The 25149-nt window shown below is 33.4% G+C and overlaps 2 protein-coding genes across 9 annotated transcripts in view; one reads left to right on the plus strand and one right to left on the minus strand.

The window, feature by feature from the left end:
• Positions 1–15976, plus strand: part of LOC149542939 (tobamovirus multiplication protein 3-like) — a 51379-nt gene extending 35403 nt beyond the window's left edge. For both annotated transcript variants that reach the window (XM_089797875.1, XM_089797876.1), the window contains exons 6-11: positions 13819–13891; positions 14705–14750; positions 14836–14899; positions 15095–15148; positions 15345–15422; positions 15514–15976. In XM_089797875.1, coding sequence (XP_089654001.1) covers positions 13819–13891; positions 14705–14750; positions 14836–14899; positions 15095–15148; positions 15345–15422; positions 15514–15606 — 408 coding nt within the window. In that variant the 3' untranslated portion in view covers positions 15607–15976. The remainder of the gene's footprint in view (positions 1–13818; positions 13892–14704; positions 14751–14835; positions 14900–15094; positions 15149–15344; positions 15423–15513) is intronic.
• LOC149542940 (uncharacterized) overlaps positions 1–25149 on the minus strand; it is a 60666-nt gene that overhangs the window by 29113 nt on the left and 6404 nt on the right. The gene's annotated exons all lie outside the window — the stretch shown is intronic.

Genomic DNA, 25149 nt, shown 5'->3' on the forward strand with positions numbered 1-25149 from the left:
TGAGAAGAATTGAAGAGTATTCCTTTTGCTTGTAAAAGAGGTCTTATGAGAGGATTTCTTGCAAAAGGGAATACTGAATCTATGTTATAATAATGCTCTCCTTCTGTAGCAAAGCCCTTCTCTTGCTCTTTGTAAATCAACCTTGTGGCTTTGAGAGCCTTTATGTGAGGATTTTCTATCATGACTTTGTGGATGGGCTACAGAATATTGCAAAGCAGTTTCTAGGAGGCCCTATCTAGAGATTGTATTGCATTTGGAGCATTATTAATAGATTGTCTTAGTTGAGCTAGACCCAGAGACTTAGTCCACTTGGACGAACTCTGTATCAATTTGGTGCTCTCTTCTCTATCTCTTGCTATGTGTTGTAATTTTCTCTCTCTTTATTAATCTTGTTATTTCTAAATTTTAATGTCCTTTGGTTATTCTTAAGGCATTAAATACTTGTACACCTTTATGCAATTTCACTTAGCGACTATCATTTGGATTCTAAAATTAGACCATTTTCACCGTTCCTTGGATCAACTCAAGGTAATTAAGAAGTTAAGAGATTTGGTAAGTGTTACCAATATTCTTTCCTCTTAGCTTTTAGGAAAGAATCCACTTACCCGTGGAACAAGTAATGGGCAAGATGAAATCTCTCACTACACTTTTATCTAATAGCTGGAAATGGTGATACAGATATACCAACACAAACACAAAGGCTGATTGAAAGTGTACCAGTTTGGCTCTAGGTCCTATTTTAATCTATCCTATAAGAAAAACCTCTACCATTAGGGTGCAAAGACTTCCAGAAGTAGGGGAATTCTAACTATTTTTTGTGAATTTGAGATTGTAATACAAATTACAACCAAAGCTTCTAGTCTATGTATCACCACAATCACTCTCAGTCAAAGCTTCACCTCCAATTGCTTCTTAACTCACTATGCTCTATTATTGTACACAATAATAACATGAATCAAAACAATAGGCACAATTTATAGTCAAAGCTTCTCATTTGCTCTATCACAATTGCTTCTAGTCAAAGCCTTGAATCCAATTGCTTCTTTTATTCACTTTTTTCCCAAATTGGTACTACACAATCAAAAATATGCTTGCACAAGTTTGGTAGAGCTTTCTTGCATGCAACAGAAGATGACTTTTACAATGAGAGGACACTCCTTTATATAGGCAAAGGAGTTGAAAAAAAAATGGAGGAAAAAGTAGGAGCAACTCAACCAACTTTGACCTGGTCAAACTAGGTGAGAGAAGTTATTGGACTAAATGTCATAAGGACATAATTACATAATTTAATTACATTTACCCAATCGAATTACATTTAATTACATAATTTTATGCAATTCATTCTCTCCAACTACAAACATGAAAAACACTTGAAGAAAATGTTAAGGTTGTTGATTCTAAATGAATCAATCTTGTAGATTGTTGGCTAAGGCCTTGTATTTGATGATGCAATCCTCGATGATCACAAGATCGGGAGTTCTTATATTTTGTGTCACTGCATTCACCTTGGTAACCATGGTGTTGCATCTTCTGATAGTCTATGACTCTCTTTGATGAATTGCCTTTTGTCATTTGAAAACTTGTGAATTCTCCTTTGTAGATTGACACATTCTGGAGTCTCCGACACTTTCAAAACCTTCTTGATGGTGTCCAGATGTAAACTCGGAATAACTTTCCATCAACAACTTTTACTTTTTCTTTCTTTCCTTTTTGAAGCAAAGTGCGCGCATTCCCACACGAACTCAGGTTCTCAGACAACCATTGGGAAAATGAACACCAAATGAATTATTGCTTCCTGAGGATCAAAACATATCTTCTCGACGGGATGTCTCTATTCTTTGAAGAAATTCTGAAATATCTTGAAGAATGCTCTGCAACATGAAGATGAAAACATTTTCCGATGATATTGGATCCATGAAAACTTTGGGATTTGAGTTACAATGACGAATCCATGAGGGATGAGTGTTCGAAGTATGGATTATATACTTATGATGGCTGGAAATGAATTGGAAAGCATATGTATCTCGGTGAAAAGGGCCAAAATCGGACTCTCAAGGGTGGATTGTATGTGGGCAAAGATGGGCTTTTGTGGGTATGGCCAAGAATGCAAGTTGGGATGCATATGGATGTGTGCAAATGGCAACTTTGGTGTTTAAAAGAAGGTAATTAAATGTAAAGTTATTTATAAAATTGTGACTTGGTGTAAACATGTAATTAGGTTTGAAGGATATAATTACATGTAATTGGGTTTGAAAGATAGAATTACATGTAAATGTGGATGGATGATGGAATTACATGTAAATGTGCTTGGAAAGTAATTGCATATATTGGGAAATGGATGTAAAATGCTTTGACATGTGTTGGTGAAATATGGAAAGATGTGATGCATTTGCATGGAAAGGTGGAAAGTGAAAAGGTGTGATATGCTCTTGCATTCTTGAGAAAGAATCCTTAACCTTTCTGGAAAAAGGAAATTAAAACAGCAAGCAAACAACAAACAAAAATATGCACAGAACAAAAAATGTACTTTGGGCTTTTGACTCAAACATGACAAAATATCAAGTTGCTCTCAATTTTGAATTTTGAATATGGGAAAATTCCAAGCATTTGAAAATAGAAGTTTTCATCTAATTTAAAGGATATTTGCAAAATACATGGCATATCTTTGAACAAGCGTACAATGATAAGCCAAAATATGCAATAGAATAGCAAAGGTTTGAAAACTTCTACTTATTTGGAGCTCAAAGAGCTAAATGTGGAAGATTGATAGGTTTCAAAGAATATTTCTCCTCCAAATTTCAAATTTCCAACAAATCCCTTGACCTTTTCAAAACTTGCAAATGCAAAACGATATGCTCAAACACTTGGTCATTTTTGCATGTAATGGGCAAAATACAAGTCACAAATCCTCCAAAATGCAAAATGTATTTGCATGGAATGTGTTCATGAGGTGTTTTTAATTAAAAACGTACCTTCTTTTTGCTCATACATGGGTCGTTTTTCCAGAAATAGGGTAAAAATGTGATTCCCTGATGTCAAAATAAGACTCCAAAAGCAAAAATGTGCCCTTGCTATCATATTATTTGAACTGGAAATGCATATTTTTGGTTGTTTTTAACAAAAACGTGGTCATGAAATGCATTTACATGGGCTGTTTTTGTCTTAAGAATGCAAATACGTGAATTCCAAATGCATATTCATCCATTAAAATGTAAAAGCATGGCCCTTCTAATGCAAAATCGTGGATAAAAGTCCAATTTTCTGGGCGTTTTAGCAAAAATGTGGCCAAAAAATGGAGGTGTTTGAAACATTTTTAACTTAGGAATGCAAAAATGTGTTCCTTAAATGCATTTGCATGTGTTGGATGCAAAATCGGGGTCTATGGATGCATTTACATGTTTAAAATGTATTCATATGATGGCTGGAAATGCAAATCACACTCTCCATGGGCAAATGCATGTTTAAAAATGCATGTAAATGGAGTTGAGATGTAAATTGCACTCTCCCAGCCTTATTAGATGTTTTAAAATGCCAAATCGCACTCTATTGGAGAGTTTGCATGTTTTAAAATACATGCCTTTTGGTCTTCTATGCAAATCACACTCTCCATGTGCTTTCGCAGGTTTTAAAAACTTGCTTTTAGAAGTTTAGAGAACAAATCACACTCTCTAGGTTCACATGTTTTAAAAAGTGCAATATGTAATATGCATTGAGCAATTTTAGCCTTTTGAAAGAAAAATCACATTCTCCCAATGCATTTACATGTGACACTTAACATGTAAAAGACCAAGTCCGTGCAAATCACATTCTTGAAGGTCTATTACATGTTTTTAAGTGTTTAAAAGTGGCTTTCTAGTGCAAATCACACTCTTGGAGGCCCTTTACATTTAAATGGGTTGAAAGTTGTATTTGCATATCTTAAGTGATAAATTGAGCACATGTTTAATTGATTTTTAAGGAAATATCACTTAATTGGGTCAAAATTAACATTTACACAATATAACAAATATATCATGTGCAAATATTAATCAAAAAATAATATTTAACTTAAATGTTTTGAAATAAAACATGAAGTAACTCAAAAAGAAAATCAAACTCTATAGTTTAATAAAGTCACTTAAGTGAAAAAATTAAAAAGTAATTCAACTTAAAAATATAACATAAAGTGCTCCATAGTCACTTAAGTGATAAATTTAACCGATAAAGTAACTTAAAAACATAACATAAAGTGAATTTATGTTATATTTTTCAAAAAGTTAATGTCAACATTAAAATATAACATGATATTTTACATCATGCAATATGGAGAGTCCACCTTTTGGCACTTAAATGGTCATATCTTTTGATTGCCAAGTCCGATTAAGCCCTAAGATATACCAAATCGAAGGGAAAACCGAAAGAAAGGGTTTGAACAAAACCAAAAGACCAAAAACAATTAAACAAACTTGAAGACGCGAAAAAAGACATTGAAAGCTTCATAAATCAACCATAAGCTTAATAAAATGAAAAACAAAAAATACTTGATGAAAGCCTTTAGCAAAAGGATTCATTATACAAATTGGGGTCGATTGATTGATCAATGTTAGCCAATTAAATAATGAAATATATCAGAGAAATGCAAAACTAAGTTGAGAAAGTTTTGTACTATTACCTACATTTTGTGGTGACAAAATGTAGGACAACATGCTTTATCCCTGTGAAATGTCAACTCTCCTTATGCATGCCACAAAAAAATCAAGCTACATTTGTAAATGATATTAAATTAATATTGTAATCTTTAGCTTATAATGGTCATCTAAGTCATTTAGTATCTTTCTATTCTACAAGTCAGTCAGTATTTAGAAATTTCTGTCTCTGTCTTCAATTTTTGATTATTTCTATTATGGTAAGATTTGTTATTGCTTGTATAAGGAGTATTCCATATCAGTGAGGCGCAGGATGGGTTCCTTTTTGCAGCAGCCATCCTAATCTAGGATTACTCCTAGGCGACCCATGGTTCTGACCGGTCATCTAAGTCATTTAGTATCTTTCTATTCTACAAGTCAGTCAGTATTTAGAAATTTCTGTCTGTCTTCAATTTTTGATTATTTCTATTATGGTAAGATTTGTTATTGCTTGTATAAGGAGTATTCCATATCAGTGAGGCGCAGGATGGGTTCCTTTTTGCAGCAGCCATCCTAATCTAGGATTACTCCTAGGCGACCCATGGTTCTGACCGGTCCTATTTCTTATCCTCCTATCTGGAAGTTCTTCATGGGTGTTCGGATTCCTTAAACTGGGTTGGGTGGATTTCCCTTCCATTGGGCACTTCTCTCCATTTTTGTTTTTATTCAATTGTTGCTTTCTTCTTAGGGTGCCGTTTGGAACTTTGGTGTTCTTGTTGTGGTTTGGCCCCTTTTTGATGTACTTCGCCGTTCCTTTGACCCTTTGTGGTCTTTTGTTGGACATTAATAGATTTATCTTATCTCCTTTGTTTAATACAACAATCAATAATCATTTCATTGTTTTTGAGCATAGGCACCTTTTTATCAGATTTTTAAAATAAAAATCCATGGTCCATTTACCTAGAAAATTTGAGGAAGTTTCTAGAAGTTTTTTAATTAAATTTTAAAAATAAAAATCTAGGGTTTTTTGATCAATTTTTGTTTTAAACAAAATTGTGGGATTTTTTACTGGACACATCTGTGCGAAGTTGTTTTGGTCCATTTGTTTTATAAAAATCACAAGGAGTTTTTCTGAGGAAAAATTAGATCTCATTACTCAATGGTATTTTGAATCAATTTATCTCTGAAAAATTATGATTATTTTTGTAAAGATCATGACTCATTTTAGAGTTGTTTTTTTGAGGCTTCTGGTCATTCTTCTGCAGTGTTTCTGCTGTCCATGCATGCCTCTAGTCTTTTTTCTGTGACGTTTTTTTGTCAGGCCGCTTGGAAGTGCAATGAATGGTTCCTATGTCAGGCCTGTGTAGATCTATGTGAAGGGTTTTTAATCTGCTTCCTCCATTGTTTTCCGTGGCTAGAGATTTTTCCAGTATCTTTTGCCCATGTGAAGCTTCTTTATGGTTTCTTCCCTCTGTGACTAGGGTTTTATGTGCAACAAAACAGGTTTTTCTATGCCCTTTTTTGCTTTGTGAATCTTCTGGGTTTTTTTGATCCTGTTTCTTTAAATGATTTTATCCAAAGTCGTTTAGTGCTGCAAATTTCCAGCAGGTTCTTGTTGACATAGGCCTTTTTGCAGGAAAAAAGAGTTCTCTTCATGATGTTTTTAGTGGTTTTTTGGCTAATTTTTTTCAAATATCATGGATGTTTGTGACTTGTTTTTGCATGTTCTTTTCTTAATAAATGTGGTTATTGCTGCCAGCTGTACTGTTTTGCACCAGAAGAATGAGCGTTTGCAGATCTGTGTATTTAGGGTTTACTTTTTTCGACGATTTTTGGACAAAATCATGGCTTTCCATCTTTGACAATTTTTTTTGATGATTGTTTTTATAAAATTGTGGTTCCTTGAGCAGTTTTTGGGTCCTGCGTAGGGTTTCTAGGGTGAATGGTGTTCTTGCAAAAGTGCTGGGGTTTTCTACACAGTTGTACAAAATCATGGGTGTTGCTGTTTTCTAAAGCAGAGGAAGGTTTTTAACTTAATCTTTTGATGGTTTTTAGAAAAACCATGAAGTTTTAGAACTACAAAGATTTGGAGTGATTTTCTAGAAAATTGTGGGTACTTAGTATTTTTACAATAAAACCTGGCTTTTTGTTTTTTGTCAATTTTTAATCAAAAAACCACGACTGTATTTGAGAAGCGAACTTTTATCTCATTTTTTGTCTCTGGATAGTGGGAGGGATGGCTTCCTTACCCGACACCATGTTTGAAAGTGCTTAGTGGTTCAATGATAAAAAATACAATGCCTGGAAAGGAAAGATGCTCACAATTTTTGAGTATTGATGTCTTGATCAGTTTCTACTTGGTAAATCTACTCATCCTGTGAGCGTAATTGGGAAGCAGTAATGCTACTGAAATTATCTATCATTGATGAGATGCTTCGAAAAGTGTTGTTTTGGAAGACTGCTAAAGAGATCTGAAGTCACTTTTAGGATCTGCACAAGACATCAGAGAAAGGCAGAGCTTTCTTCATTAAAAATGTTTTGTTCTCAATTATGATGACTACAAGATGTTCTCACAGGATTATTTAATGAAGATCAAAGACATTCGCGATTAGCTGGAGGATATTGGTCGCAAGATGGAAGAAGAGGATATGGTGGATATCATGCTGAAATGCTTACCATAATCCTATGGCCACTTCACCGTAACTCTCTGCATCAACTCTACCGATGTTGATTTCAATTTTGATGATTTGTGCAACAAGCTAGGTGGAACTAATAATTTTTAAGTAGCAGTAGTGGCCAGCATGGAACAAGCATTTACTGCCAAGGACAAAGCGAACATGATTCTTCAAAGAATCTGAAACCTATTAGATGTCATTATTGTGTTAAACTTGGTTATGTGACGAAATTCTATAGAAAGCAATTGTCTGAGAAAAATCCAATCATGAAGGGTCTTAACAAGCAGCTCATGTTGTAGAGCATTCAAAGGAGGAGTTTTCCTTTCATGCATTAGTGGCCAAATGACAAAATACAAGCAGATTGTGTCCAGTCTTCTGGATGATAGTTAGTAGAATGACCATTAATGGAGGGTATTAAAGTAATATTTTAATATTATTCTTCTAATAGTCATTTAGTTTGTTTTTAGTATCATTCTATTTTGTAAGTTAGTCAGTATTTAGAAACTTTTGTTTATGTCTTTAGTTATGGATCCTTTCTATTATAGAAAGATCTTTAGTAATTGCTTATATAAGTAAGGAGTTTTCCTCTCCTTTGTTTAATACCACAGTCTAATATCATTTTAAATGATTGTCAAGTGTTGGGCTCTCTTGCAGTTACAATCAGCCAACCAAACATTTCTCAAAAGATGAGTGGCAAAAAAGCTTGGTTTCTAGTGTAATGTGCTTTACATGATACTGGCACAAGTGGGGAAGGTTGAATATATTCTCGATCTATCAACAAGATCTTATGTGTGTAAGACTGCCTTTCACATCTCATAGTTGAAGGAGGGCGTAGGGAAAAGTTTGTGTTTCAGAGGCATTGACACGTCTAGATTGTAGTTCTAAATTGCCTGTTTGGGTTTGGGGACAGATTTGGATACGAGAACCCATTCACGAGTTAATGATTTTTTTCCATTATGGTTCATATGGGTTCGTGTCTGTGTATATATATAGATACATATTTGTAATAAAATCATTTCATAGTATACACTGCCTTTCGCGTCTCATAGTTGAAGGAGGGAGTAGGGAAAAGTTTGTGTTTCAGAGGCATTGACGTCTAGATTGTAATTCTAAATTGCCTGTTTGGGTTTGGGGACAGATTTGGATACGAGAACCCAGTTCACGAGTTAATGATTTTTTTCTATTATGGTCCATATGGGTTCATGTCTGTGTATATATATAGATACATATTTGTAATAAAATCATTTCATAGTATGAAGCTATGATGCTTAATCATTTATCAATGCCAAATGTCAAGACTCAAAAAAAAAAAACATTAAAAATTAAATACTTGATCATTGATCTATGCTCATGATTCTAAAAAAAATCCAACATGGAACCTGGGTGAATCCTGCATGGACCGGTTCGTGAATTTGGATCTGATTCAACACTGGAACCTGGTTCAAGTATCTAGGGTGCAAATCTGGTAAAGTAGCTTTAAGTACAAGTAATCATGATTTTAGAAAAACGTTTGACTGGTATGAAAGATATTAAGGAATAAGTTATGACTTAGGTGCTCCATCCAATGGAAGGATCTAACTTTGAAGAATCAAAATGGGAAGGCCTTGAGAGAGGTACATCATCAAACACCCCATTTGCATTACGTAAAAAACCGTTGAGAAGGGCTACTGTGATAATAAAAAAACCGCTTAAGTGCTGGCATCTCTTTGGAAGTTGTTAGGTTTAAAATATTCGTTAGTTGGTCAAGTCAACTAAAGTAAATGTATTGGTTGTTGTTGAAGTTTTATAGCTGTGAGAGAGAACATTTACCTGAGATGATATGTCGTGGTTTTCTGAGATTCATCTGCTGTTCTTTATATGAGGAGACATGCGACATGTGAAGAGACACATGTTTGAAAATATGAAAAGACATGCAACATGTGAAGAGACATGTTTGGAAATATGAAAAGATATGCAACATGCAAATAGACATGTGTTTGGAAATATGAAGAGACTCGCATTTGGAAAATGAAGTGACTTTCGGTTATTATAGAAAGAGTCTCTCAATTCAAGATATATATGATTGCTTTGTGTGATGAGTGTTGTATTTAGTTAGAAACATTGTACTCAGACCTCAATTATTTAATAAAAGAGATATTTTTGGTGTGGTTGGATTTTTCCCCTCAAGTGAGGGTTTTCCCAAGATAGATTGTTGTGTCTTTCTGTGTCTTAGTGTTCTTTATTTTGTTAGTCCCTGCCTATCCATAGGCAGGGTACTAATGTTTTTGGTTGTGGTAACCAATTTAATTTTATGAGCAAAGTCTACATATTGCTAAAGTTTACAATGATTTATTTTTAAATGAATTTTTAAACATTAATTTCTTATTTGTGATTGGCTGATCTCTATTTTTTTAGGGGTAATATTCAATTTTCTCTAACAAAAATTCAAACATTTTTCTAACATTAATTAATGAATGCATTAATTACAATTTTATCTTTTCAACATTTGTCACAAGTGGATTAACTTTTAAAAAGATAATCATTTAATCTTCCACCTCACAAATAAATGTCTAATCAATATTAATTATTAACATTAATTGCATATCAATTGCACTTGTCACTAATTTATATTTTTTAATTTATTTTTTCTTTCAATTTTTTTTTTTTTTAATATTTCAATATAACATATTAATGGTTAATAACTTATTTTTATATATGAAATGATTATTATATCATATCACATGTAATATATAAATAAATGATTTTATTGTATATCATGTAAATATGATTTGTAATGATATTTTAAAAGTATTGAATATTTAAATAATATTTTTTAATACAATAAGACAACATAAAAAAGATCAAATATTTAAAATTGATTAGTTTGTAATTTTTAATTTATTTTACAAATAAAACTTCCACCTATTTTTTTCTATTTTTTCTAGAGAATTTTTATGTTTTATTAAGTAGAATTAAAAATTTACAATTTTTAGGCAATTCATGCCTGCCAAAGATCTGAACATCTTGACACTAAGCCACTACAACTATTTAGCTACAACCATTATACATTTGACAAAATGGTCATAAGCACCGAACCTCCCATCTATTTTATCTACTTTCTAACCATCACATAAGGCAGGGACTCGAGCTCAACCAAAGCTCTTGTTTATTATTGTTTATCTTTATTTTTGGGCAAAACATTAATGGTTGTGAGTTAAATGGAAAAAGTATCTAACAAAAAATGTATTAGTTGTAAGTTATATAATAAAAGCAACTGAGTTAGAAAAAAAAATTAATTTTAAGTTTACTCATCCCTCACATAAATTTTAGAGGCCAACAAAATACTATCTCACATGCAAAAGAGCTAAAGTAGTGAGGGTTGTAAATAGATTCTAATGTGCATGAGAGATTCTAGTAAGGGTTGTAAATAGATTCTAATGTGCATGAGAGATTCTAGGTGACTTCCAAGGCATTGTGCATGACAAATGGTTTTGAAGAAATAAATTTTTATGCACTAGTCCAAAGTTTTTGTTTGGCCAAGATCATGTCTGCAACTCTGTACTGCTCTAGGCTAGGCCTGAGTGGACACTCATCCTCTTGGGAAATTAAATTAAATGTATAAGACTTGTTGAAAATATTGGGGAAAAATAGATTTCATTAGAGTATAAAAATGTTGGAAACAGACAAAAACTACTCGTTTTAAAATTTTTAAAGGCATTTCTATAACATGGTGAGATGTAGCAAATGTAATAGAGTTTAGCCCATAAAATAATAAATATAAGATTTTCTAGTATATGATTCTTTGGTAAGTTCTGTCTGAAGTTGATAAAGTTATTCAACAATAAAACATTTCACTAAATGACATATGAGTAAACCCCTAGTCTTGTATGATGTGAGTGGATGGTAAAATGCTACTAGCAACACTACATTCCAAATTACTATTAATATTAAAAGAAGTTTTAATCATGGAGACTGCACTATCATAACAAACTCTGAAACCTTTGAAAACTTAGTTAGACCTCAAATAACTATAATAAACATTATTACATTCGAAAAGGATAAAAAAAAAAAAACATTTTATCATTGAGAAAATTTCAAAGAATATATCATCCAAACACAATTCTAATTAATCAACAAAAAGGAACTGTTTCTCTTACGTAGAGTCAAATGGGCATATATTATGCATTTCCAAAGTTTCAAGATACAAAACCAATATGCATTCAAAAAGCTTTCTTGTAAACCAAGCCTTTGAATTCAGTCAAAGTACTGACTCGTAAAGTGGATGTAGAAGATATACAGAACACATTTTCGGATAGATATGTATAAAATCAAAATAAGTGTACAAAATTCACGATGACCAAGATTTTGATGTCACAAAGATTGAATATTTTGGTGTAATAATGGGTTAAAGATAAACACTGGACGATGTTCATATGCAGCCAAGGGTTTGGTACTACAACTTGAGAGATGGATAAAATGTTATGAAGACAAAGATGACCTATACATAACATTATCTTTAGACATAGTAACGGTAATATGTAAAAAAATGAAATGATAGCATTGTCATATTCATCAAACAAAGGAATGATATGACATAGAGCTTAAATTAGCATTGGATTCAAATCATTTAGCCAAGAATACAAATATTTTATGAACTCAATTACAAAGGCTACTGCTGTAAATAAAGAACAACCATAAAATGTTGTTTGAACCAAATAACCAATTAATCTTCACAATAATAATTTAGTTGTGCAGAGAATCAGGATAAGAGGTAGACAAAATTAAACCATGATAAAGTAGGGGTATTTTATGAAGTAGACATACGGAGCTAAGAAACCTGAGAATATATATTATAGACCGTTCTCTTGTCAAATTAGAAAAATACTCTCCTTGGATAAATATCTGCCAAAATAGAATAGATTTAATGTTTTTTATCTTTTTAGTTTAAATTTGAAGATTATTTTTATGTGCACATTGTAATTATTATTTAACATTAAATGTAGATAGGACACTAAAATTAAACCATGTTTGATAACATGTTGACAGTATTGACAAAAATCCTAGCATCTAAATATTGATAAATTAAAACCATGATAAAGTATGAACAAGAAGATAAAATATAACCTTGGAATCGAGATCATTCACTTGTCATAATATTAAAATAATCTCTCTTTGAATGGAGGCCCTGCCAAATAAAATAGATTAACATTTTATAGCTCCTTTATTTAAATTTAAAGATCTTTGTGATGTGCACTTTGAGATTTTTGTTTAAAAAATTGTTCATTAATTTGTATGCACGGGTTGAATTTTGTGTACATGCTATTTATCTGGCACGTAGGTTATTCAATGTATTTGTAACAATGTTACAGTGAAAAATTGCCTACCTTTGCCTTGAATGCACTACCTTCCAACTCTCTACAATTCATAACTAGTTGCACTTTCTACACATACTCTCACAACCTTCCATTTGTAGTTGTGATCTAGAAATGTTGCATGACTGCATTATTCATAAAATATTGCAGGTTCTGAGGGCTTCAAAGATAGTGGTGAGAGATTGATTAAGGTTTTAGACGCCATTTAAGTGCAGTTTTTACTCAATAAAATGCAAAACAGTTGTTGGAAATTGTAGTCAATGTTTTTTTTAAACGATGGGATTTTCCAGTGGGAAAAATTGGTCATGGCAAAGACTTGCAAAAACTTTGGTATAATTGGGCTATTTTGAAGATTTTTTACTTCCTTTGGGTAGCACTATCATTCTTTTTCTTTTCCATTATCTACAAACACAGTTTCATTTTGCCTATGTTTCAGATTTAAGGTGCAGTTTTCTGAGATTTTGGTTCATAAGATAACTTTCATATTTAAGAATTGTACAGCAGATATTTAGAAATGTCTGATTTCAGTTTTCAATTCTGATCTGCATGTCAGATCTAGGGGTAAAGTGGTTATTTAATATTTTATGATTGAAGCTCCTAATTTCTAGAAATCAATTTTGGGGTCATAACAGGGGTGACATTCATTTAACTGTGTCTTGGATTCCCTTTGGAATTGGAGATTGATTTCTGTTTCAGTTTCATATTTTGTAAGATTTAGACCAGCTGTTGCAGCTATCAAGTTGGGCAACTGTGGGGATTTTTGTTTATGAAATTTAAAGCATTGATTTACTGTTCACCAACAAATGCTTTAATTAGACAATATTGGACATGTAAAAGGTAGGCCTCTTCTGACGTTTAGATGATTGAAACAATCTTTTAATTCTATAGGTAAATTTTTTTTTTTTATCTAAATTGTCTAATAATTTTAATAATGTGAGTTGTGTATCTAACTCTATATTCTAAAATCTCAATTTAGCCACCAGGTTGAATGGAAGAAAATAGAGAATGGAATGTATGATATATCTAATCATGTTTTAATTCTAATCTGATCAAAGCAAGGCTAATCTTATTTGGAATTCAACTTTGAAGGATCCAAAATTGTCTCCTTTCTATTTTTTTTTGGTCTCATGTTTGGAATTTGAAATGTCTTAGAAAATAAGAAATAATCTCTCTTTATTTACTCCACAGATATGCATATGGATTCTCTTGTGGTGGAGTAAGTCTCCATTAGTCGAGATTTTATCGAAAATATTTTTTGCAGGTACGAGTTGTTTCTTTTGGGAAATGAAACAAAACTTTAAAAGGTTTCGATCAATGTAACACTGGGACTCGCACCCCCTTCCAAAACCTCAAAGTACCCGTCCCCAACATGTCCCCTCACCGGGTACTTAAGTACCCAAGTACCCCAACCTCTGCCATTCTGCAACCATCCTGCCGCTGGGAGGGGTACTTGAATTTCTATTTGAATTTTGTTTTTTGAACGTTACTATTGGGTATGGAATATGTTACTATGTTGAATGTTCAATGGTTCTAATTCATGTTGCAATTTCGCTATGTTCAACTATTTTAATTTGGCCCTCCCTACTCCATCCTCCCCTGGCCATCTTGAAAATGAGGCCCATTTTCCATACGTCTTGGAAACTCGTCCCGCTGTCCCGACGTACCCTAGTACTGGCATTACACTGCTTTCGATGCAATTTGGTATACTGTAGAGATATTGACTTGTTTTTCTCAGTTCATTTTCTGTAACTTGGTCTTTGGCATTTCCAGGTGTTTCCTTCTTTGCAGCATTGGGATTTTTGCTTTATGTTACTATGTTGAATGTTCAATGGTTCTAATTCATGTTGCAATTTCGCTGTGTTCAACTATTTTAATTTGGTCCTCCCTACTCCATCCTCCCCTGGCCGTCTTGAAAATGAGGCCCATTTTCCATACGTCCTGGAAACTCGTCCCACTGTCCCGACGTACCCCAGTACTGGCATTACACTGCTTTCGATGCAATTTGGTATACTGTAGAGATATTGACTTGTTTTTCTCAGTTCATTTTCTGTAACTTGGTCTTTGGCATTTCCAGGTGTTTCCTTCTTTGCAGCATTGGGATTTTTGCTTTATGGCGGCAGGTAAACATAATTTAAATTTTTTAATTGTAGGGATTTTTAATTTAGCTGCTAGAATATATTTCCTCATGCTGATGACTGCTGGCAGACTCTTTCTCATGCTTCGACGCTTTCCAATTGAATCAAAAGGGCGTAGGAAGAAGCTTCAAGAGGTACAGTGTGGATGAAGATCATTTGGGCCCAGCACTTCACTGAATGCTTGTGCTTTCGCAGAAACAATTATATGCTTCAACTTTTAAAGAGAATGGTTGCATGCTTGTACTCTAATAGAAACATTCATTTTTTGTACACTAGAAAGAATTAATCTCATGTGAATTAATCACTAAGGTTTCTGACATTTATGACAGGTGGGATATGTCACTACCATATGCTTCATGTGTTTTCTGATAAGGTGCATCATGGTAAGCTATTCTTTCAGTTATTTTCATGGTATGTGTTAATTTTGAAGTATTGCATATTGAAAATTTTCACCCTATTGAATAATGAAAATTCCGTCTCATTTTCATAGAGAGAATTCAGAAGTATGTTCTAGGTCTAAAAGAAAAGACTTATTATTGTCGAGTCAAAAGTTCTGATATCTCTTGACTAGCACAACAGATGTTTCTCTGCGCATTTGACAAAGGTGCAAACCTTGACGTTTTGTATCATCCAATTTTGAACTTCATATATTACTTGGTGAGCTTCATAAATTTTACATTCTGGTGATTTTCTTTGGTGGTGAGCTTCATTCTCTTACAAGTCAACTTTTTTTAACATGGTTTAACAGCTAGTGGAAATTCTTCCATCTTCACTTGTTCTTTTTATACTGCGAAAATTACCTCCAAAACGCGGTGCAGCTCAATATCATCCCATTCGTTAGCATGGAAAAGAGCAAGTCCATTTGTTAGAATGGTGAAGGTTTTCAAAGCAACGTCACCTATTATTACTATAAGCAGATAGTTCACCTTGCCAAAAAGCTGTAAGGCAGAGTGAAAATGGACTCTGGGTACAACTGTGAAATTTGTTTAACTGCCATTATTTTTCAGTTTTGAGCTGGAAATGCATATATCCATCTCAATGTATATTTGTATCCTGTCGGCAGTAAAAATGCTTGTGTATTTTATAAAATTGGACTACAGTAACTCTTTCTTGAAGTTTGATTTCTCTGGTTTGAAGATTGAAACCTGTATTATAAAGGAGAATGGCAGATTTTGTAGCTTGTAATGTGAATTCTTCTGACATTCTTCTAATTTTCTGGCTACCATAATTCTTTGGTTACACGTGTGACAAGTATGAACTATTGTTCTGAATAGAGGTTATAATTAGTAGTTAGATATCTTTCCCTTAACATGTTCTATTTTCATAAGAAAAATGATAAATTCAACACATTGACTTGATCACAGTATTGTTGTGAGCTCTTAACATGTTTGATTGTTCGGTTCTGCACATAGAAACTTTTGTAGTTCATTCCTAGATTGTAATAGTTTCTTTTGCTATTAGAACTCGCTTCATTCCTCTCTTAGTTCCAATATATCTACGTTGGAATTGTATTGTTTGCAGTGGAACTTCTTAGGTTATATGACATCATGGAACGATGTTAAGACCTTGCAATGATTTAATTTGTTTTTAAGAGAATATAAAAATCAAATTTGCAGTTGGTCTGAAACAGATTTTAAGTTATGAGCGAGATTCAGTAAGTTGAGTTCGTACAAACTCCTAGTCTCTGTCAACTAATTGTTTTTAGTGCAAAGTTTGGAGTCACGTTGGAAGCTACAATAACAAACCTTGTCCGCTAAAGCTCCTAATTGCTGGGCACACACAGTTTTATCATTCTTTTTTATTTATTATTTAGTTTGGATCAACACTCAGCAACACAATAGCAAAACATTGCCTACGGAACTTTTAAATGCTTTCCATCAATTGAAAACATGAACTCACGTTCACAATTAATTTATGTACTAGTTTATTGTTAATTTGGCCTATTATGAGGTGATATCACCTAGTAAATTTTCTTATATTTTTATCTTTTGTTTTTATAGTTTGATGTATAATCTCATTTATCTCAGAAATTGTTGTTTTACCTTTGCATTCTGTCTTTTGTTCAGAGACCATTTTAGCCTTCAGGAATCTACTGGTCGTTTATAAGGTGGCTTATTTTTTTGTATTTTTTATTACTGCCACTTTCTGTTGTATTTTTCGAATCGTTGGGATGACCTTTTGTCATAGCAGTTTCATAATAAATCTTAATTATTTATAGCTCTCAAACACGTTTGAACTTCTAGATGCTGTTGGAGGGAGAGATCACGTGGGAGCTTAAAATTAAAAGGTGTAGGAGTTTCTTCTAGGCAGGAAGTTTTCTTAAGGATACTATTTCTATTATGACACAAGTACAATGCAAGTGTATTTCATTATGTGATTACTATGGTCTGAAGATCACGGGCTTCAGAACAAATTCTATCGGAACTTTAAAAATCAAATAAGCAGTAGAACTTAAGTGCAAATAAACCGGCGTTTATTGACACAGTGAATGCATATATGTACAGTTAAGCGCACTAAAATGCAACATAATTTGGTGGTTACAGTGCAGTTCTGAAATTAATGAACAGTTGTAAATATGTTTTGTAGTGATATGTGCCATGGAATTCTCTGTTTTAAGTTGCAATGATGTGCAACTACCATTATGTTCTACGTTCCTATTTTACTGCAGTTATGTAGGCTACGTGAGTAATCGGGATATCATCATTTTGGAAATTTTTATTTGCAAATGAAGTTTTCTCATGAATTTTCAGTTTTCTTTTTGAAAGCCTGGTCATATAATTAAGTATGAGATATACAAAACTTACTAGGCAAATAAATGTTTCAAGTGCCTGCTTTCACTATGATCGAGATCTGTTGAGTATGCACCCCCCCCTCTCTCTCTATATATATTTGCCGCTTAGAGGTGCTTATGGCCAGGAAGAGACCATTGGGGTTCTTAACTGTGCCAAACTTTGACAGAACACATAAATAAAATATGAATCAACACATAACACATAAGCTACCAACGCCGCAGAGTAAGAAGGGGTACGAGCTAGATTTCTTTCCCCCTTCAAATTTATTTTCAGAGAGAGAGAGACACATAGACCTATCCCAAATATGAGGGGTGACGAGTTGAAGAATCTTTCGACGAAAAGACGATATTTGATCACCCAAAACGATTTTAACTTACGAAGGATGAATTGTTGACCATTCTCAACATCCCAAAGCCTTCTCAGAATCATTCAATATTTTTTTACCGTAGCTTTCTTTTGGAAGTGCTTTCACAGTATGTTTGTTATTATTTATTGTGTCGCATGATATGATATGATATGATAGATTTTAATGACGTCCACGAGACTAAAGTAGTCTATGGGACCCATGCAATCACCCTCCCAAGTCAGGAGCCAAACTAGTCAGTTGCAAAGTTTTGGTTAACTTGTCTCTTCTTCTCTGAATTTTGATAATCAAATCCGCTGTTCTCTTCACTTGATCTTCCTCGAATAAATAGTTGAAGTCCTTGTTCTGCAGAATTTTTGTATAATCAGATTTGATGTCGTTGTAAGCCAGGCATTCATTGACAAAGTGTTGCTTTGTCTCAATTGTTCCCGTATTGTAGAATAAACATGTTCTGTCTGCCCACTCATCCTTTGGAACTTGCCATCTACTAATTTCACATTGCAGCTGATGTGAACTAGTTCTAATTTGTGCCATCAACATTTTTGCTTTCCAGTTAATAGGTGCCCTTATATAGGCCTTTTCATCATGACTAGAAGTGGGATTAAATTCTTTAATGTAATTTCAATGTATAGTTGTACATACCCACTTGCTCTTGCACAATGATACAATTTCCTCGCTAATTTGTTTTCGTAACTCTTTATCCTTAATTTGTTGCTTGTGGGTAGATTTATAGACTACTTTCATCGATATGCATTATACAGATATGATGCTGTCATTTTGATTAAAGCTCGTGGGACAAAAAGACGTTATTTGTATGCTAATATTCACATAATATGGTAGGTAATGCCAACACATCCCCTTGAAGGACATTAGTTTGCAAGATGCCAAAGCATCCCTACAAACCATGCATGTCAATGAACTAGGATCAACACTAATTTCAAGATATTCTTCTTGCAAGAGAAGGGGAATTCTTAAAGGTGACTAAAACTTGAAATTTACAAATCACAAAAAGAATATTGATCCCACCTATCAAATATAGCTAAAGCGTACAAGAACACAAATCAAATGAGCCAAGACCCACAACTAGAAAATAGAGAAGATTTTATTTTGAAAAATACAATCATAAAATCTTGATCCCACATGTCAAATACAATTAAGGTGTACAAGAGCACATCAAATGAGCCAAGACCCACAACTAGAAAATTGAAAGAAAATATTGAAGTAGAAGGATTAGGGTTCAAATAGTACATGAAGATTACCTTTGTTTTATACTTGTATAACTTGTTATTTATGATAGAATACCTATGTTTGTTATTTATGCAATAGTCTATTTTATAGATTAATATACCAATATACCAATATTTTAATCTTAATAGAAGATTCATAAGATGCATATATATTTCATCACTAATGAGTATACTGAAGATTACCTTTGTTTTATACTTGTTATACTTGTTATTATGACATATTACCTATGTTTGTTATTTATGCAATAGTCTATTTGATAGATTAATAGACTAATATTTTAATGTTAATAGAAGATTCATAAGATGCATAGAGATTTCATCATTAGATTTCATCACCAATGAGTAGAAATTTAGGGGAAAAAACCACCTTCGTGTATAGTACTCTTGATATTTATCATTTTATTATATATATATATAAAATAAAAAATATATATTTTTTTCCATATCATTCTCTCTAGTCTATTAATCTTTTAGATATCTTATTTAAGAAATCAATAGTAGTTTTGATCAAGGAGTAGATACGCGAATTATTTTATTGCAAGAATTAGACGAGTTTTAAAACTTGATGAATAAAGGTATATATATATATATATATATATATATATATATATATATATATATATATATATATATATATATATATATATATATATATATATATATATATATATATATATATATATATATATATATATATATATATATATATATATATATGATTTGGACTTACTAATGTGTGTAATTATATTTGGACTTACTAATGTGTGTAATTATACTTGTGAGGATCTCAATCCATGCATGGACTTTAATTGCTCCTAGAAGTTGAGGGAGTCGAAAGACAATTTTCAATCTCTCTCTTGTAATATATAAATGACATCATTTCAAATAAAATTTGGGAAGAAGTCTAATGGATTGTATTCAATTGGTTAAACTGGTGGGTTCTTATTATAAAGATTTCAGAGTTCAAAGCTCCAAAAGAACATCTAAGGTAAAATTACTAGTTGTGGCTCTAATTCATCCAGTCTAATGTGGATGTAATATCTAATATGATTTTTTAAGTAGTGGCCCTTGGTATTTAATAATTTGTTTGTAATATATACATCTGTTATCTAATGTAAGTGCTCTCTTGCTTCTAATATAGATATTTGTTATCTAATGTTGATGCTTGAAAGGAGCTAAGTATTGGTATTAATAGTTTTGTCAATTATCTTAATTTTATATAATTATTTTCCTAAGCATTAATTTCATTATCTCAAAAAAATAATACTAGTTTTTGTATTTGGAAACAGAAAATAGAGTATGAGTCAATTCCCTTTGCTTGTTTTCATTGCAAAAAATCTTGTCATTGGGCTAAAAAATGCCCATCTTTGAATGGAGCTCCCAAAAAGGTAAAAAAAATATGGGTTCGCAAAGGGTTGAATGATCAGAATGAAGTTGAGAAAAGCAATTGCAAGGAAGGGAATACCCAAGAGGTAAGTGGTTTGGTGAAGGGAACCTTGGTGGTTAATGAATTTGAACAAGTGGAACTTTCTCAGTCAAAGGTGATTGCTGAAGGGAGAATCAAGTATGGGTTCCTCTGGATCATAGTAGTGAGGCTAAAATTAATATTCTAGCTCAGGAAGGTGGTGTGACCAATCCCAATAAAGGGGATGAAGAAGAAAGTGGGGAGACTCAGATTGATAATACTAATGAAGATGATCTTGAACCATTTGAGGAACTTGACTGCACCATTATGAGTAAGGAAACTCAATGTCTGATTAAACCTCTTGCAGATGTTACATCTATAGAGAGTAATAAAAAATGGTGGGATGTAGAGGAAATTTGTAAAGCTTTGCAAGGGGCAAAGGAGGACTCTGGTGCTGGCTGGACACAAGTTGGGGGTAAAAGAATCACTAAATCAAAAACGAAAAATGAGGTTGTATCTTCTAAAATGAATAAAGAGAATGCTTTGTTAAAAACTAGGAGTAATAAGAAAGGAGATATCCCCAACACACCTTTGGGAAAGGACATCAAAAAAGGTGATTTTAAGAGCAACAAGGCCAGGGATTGCTGCCTACCTGCAACACCTCTGGGTAAAGGTATCAAGGTTGGAGATGTTGGTCTATCTCCTTCCTCAGTAGGTAGACCATCCAATGTGCAGAGAAGAATTGTTGAGACTAATAGAAGTATAACAGACGGTAGTCAGAGGACTATCTTAGACTCAAAATATTTTCGTAAGAAATGAAGTTCATATCATGGAATATAAGAGGATTAAATAATCCTCACAAGCAAGATATAATGATGAACATGATCAGGGATAAAAAATCGGATATTATACTAATTCAGGAAACCAAAATGTTAAAGGATAAAGTGGAAGGTCTCTTGGTTTTTCGGGGAGGTAATATTATTGGGAATGATTCTGATGGGTCCTCAAGTGGTATGGCAATATACTAGAATGACAAATGTATAATGGGGAACTTATCTCTCGGAGTAGAAATATGATGAACATTAGATTTACCAATTCTAAGGATGGCTTTGTATGGGTGCTTACTAAGTTTATGCTCCCAATTTTGAATGGTGTAGAAAGGCACTATGGGAAGATATCACCACTCAGAGAAAAAATTTTGTGGATGAGAATTGGATCATTATGGGGGATTTTAATACTCCATTGAAAGAAAATGAAAAGATGGGAGGAAGTCAGACTAACTTGGATAATAGATTGGATTAATGGATTTTATTGACAATCATCTCTTGCATGATATGGATTTGCACGAGATTGATTATACTTGGACCAATAGAAGAACGGGGAAGGATCTCATTCAAGTTAGGTTGGATAGAGCTCTTATTAGTAGTGAATGGTTTTTAAAATATAAATGCTCTCTTTCTGCTAAGGTTCAGGTTGGCTCGGATCATTACCCCATTTTTCTTGTGGCTGATTTGTTAACCTTTAAGAAGAATTATCCCTTTAGGTTTGAAAAAATGTGGACTCTCCATCCGTGACTGGAAAACCTTGTTAAGGAATGGTGGAGCATTCAAGTGGAGGGTACTACCATGTTCAAAATTGCAAGTAAGTTGAAAAATGTTAAAAGGAATATCAAAAGATGGAATAAGGATACTTATGGGAACAATTTTGATAATAAAAAGAAGGTTCTGGAGGAGCTTAAAGTAATTTAGGACAATATTTAGGTTGATGGATATGGGACTGTTTCCAGGGAAGAGGAGAGTGTGAAATTGACTAAGGTGCATGATATTATTACTATTGAGGAGACGTTCTGGAGGCAGAGATCTAGAAAAGTTTTTTTGAAGGAAGGGGATCAAAATACTAAGTACTTCCACATGACTACTTTGAAGCATATAATGACTAATAGAATATCCAGACTCAATGCTATTGGGCGTACTAATAAGGATGAGGAGATTATAAAAAGAGAAGAAATGGATTTTTTCAGTAATTTATTGCAAGGCAATCCCAATATGGACAAGGAGAAGCAGAATATGTTTCTAGACTGTATCCCAAACTGTATATCAGAGGATCAAAATAAATTCCTCACTACTATTCTATCTAATGAATAAATTACCAAGGTTGTTTTCTCCTTTGATGGAGACAAGACACCAGGGCTAGATGGGTTTTCTTTCCTATTCTTCTATAAATATTGGTATATCATCGGTGAAGATATTTGTAATGGGGTTAAGGAGTTCTTTGGTTGTAGGAAAATACTCAAAGAGCTAAATGGTACCTTCCTTGCTTTGATTCCAAAAAAGTCGAGTGCTAATAGCATGGACCAGTTTTGACCAATAAGTCTTTGTAATTCTTTTTATAAAGTTATTTCTAAAGTGCCGACTCTCAGAATTTTGTCTCTTCTACCTAATTTGATTTCTAGGCAATAGAATGGTTTTGTTCCTGGTAGGCAGATCTTGGATTCTATCATCTCGATACATGAGAATATTCACTCCCTTACCTTATCCAAGAAAGAGGGGTTCCTCCTTAAACTTGATCTATCTAAAGCTTATGACAGGGTGGATTGGGTTTTTTTACAAAGAGGGTTGGAAGCTTTTGGTTTTAATAAGAGATTTAGGGAGCTAATCCTTATGCTGGTTTCTTTTGCCACTTTCTCGATGCTGGTGAATGGATCTCCAACTCCTTTTTTTTGGGCTTCTCATGGTTTGGGGCAAGGGGATCCGCTTTCTCTTATCCTCTTCATTCTTATGGCTGAATGCTTGGGAAGATTTGTGGGAAAACTAGTGGCTGTTGGGGATTTTGTTGGTCTCAAACCCTTGTCTAAAGAGCTGATTTGTTCTCATCAACAATTTGTGGATGATTCTATAGTGATAGGAGAAGCTTCAGTTAGAAATGCTAGAAATATAAAGAATTCTTTGGAGGATTATGGGCAAGCTTCTGGTCAAATTATGAACTGGAATAAAAGTGTGATATATTTCATCAATGTTAATGATAATAGGCAAAATAAAATTAAAAGAATTATTGGTTGTGAGATTGGCACCTTACGAGGTTTTTTTCTGGGATTACCCCTTTGTATGGACCCACTTGAGATTTTTTGGAGTTCTCTGATTGATAAAATTCATTCAAAGTTAGTGGGGTGCAAAGGATCCCTCCTTAGCTAGGCTGGTAAGGTTATTGTCCTCAAATCCATATTACAGAATGTTTCACTATATGCCTTGAGTGTTTTTAAGATCCCTAGAAAGTTTGCTTTGGCAATTGAAAAAATTCAAAAGCTTTTCTTGTGAACGGGTATGGAAAAAAAGAAAAGATTGGCCTTGATTGCATGGGAGAAAGTTTGCATGCCCTTCAATAAAGGTGGCCTTGGCCTTAGAAGAGTTGCCTCTATGAATGATTCTTTGCTTGCCAAGTTGTTATGGAAATGACACAAAGAGGAAGGAGAATGACAAGATATTTGGAATGATAAGTACAATAGGGAGAATCATGATCTTAAACACTTCCTTAACAATGAGACTTTTCAAGGGGGTTCAATGATTTGGAAACATATTAAAAAAAAAAACAGATTATTAAGATAGGGGTCATATGGAAGGTTGGAAACGAGAGCACTATTTTTTTTCTGGGATGATATTTGGATTCTCGATCAACCCCTCAGTGCTGATCAAAGGTGGAATGCTTTTATGGAGTAGTGTAAGAATCTCTTCGAGATTTTTGTAGAAGACTATTGGGAAGAGACTAATTGGTTGGACCTCAATAGAGTGGATAGAAACCTTAATGATCTCAATAAGATTCTAAATGTTGTCTTTTTAAGCCATGAGGAGGATGCTCTGATATGGAAATATAATCCGGTGTATGCTAATGCTTTTGAAGAGCATTATGAGCCTTGCTAGGCTAAAGCTTGGTTGAAGGCATGACACCCAAAGTTAACATATTTTTTTGGATTCTTCTGCAGGATACACTTTTGACAATGGATAACTTATTGAAGAGAGGGTTCAACATAGTTAATAGATGTTATCTCTATAATAATGTTGATGAATTGGTTAATCATTTGACTATTCATTGTTCTTATACTAGAAGATAATGGGAAAAGGTTTGTGGCTTGTTGAATATTAGCTGGGTTTTTCTTGCTACTATTCAAGATCTTTTCAATGGTTGGAAGTCACCCTCTACTAACACCTTGGTTATGAGATTGTGGGATCTTATTCTCCTATTCCTTTGCTGGGGAATTTGGAAGGAGCATAATGATAGGGTGTTTAGGGGTGTTGAATCTAATCCAGGTTAGTTATTCTGTAAGGTTAAAACTATGGTGACTGATAATATTAGATCTTGTGGAAAAGGACACCAACCTCAGAATGATTGGGAAGAGTCATTGTTTTAGAATTAGAATTTGAATGGTTTTAGTTTGGTGCAAAATGGTCCTAACCTTAGGGATCTAGCTAGATGGGATTGTCCTCCGATGGACTGGTATAAGATAAATTTTAATGGGGCCTCAAAGGGTAACCCAATAATTACTGGTTGTGGTATCATCGTTAGGAATATGAATGGGGATAGA

This window comes from Cupressus sempervirens, chromosome 8, assembly GCF_028749045.1.
Source record: "Cupressus sempervirens isolate cs-2001-9-10 chromosome 8, ASM2874904v1, whole genome shotgun sequence".
Taxonomy (NCBI): Eukaryota; Viridiplantae; Streptophyta; class Pinopsida; order Cupressales; family Cupressaceae; genus Cupressus; species Cupressus sempervirens.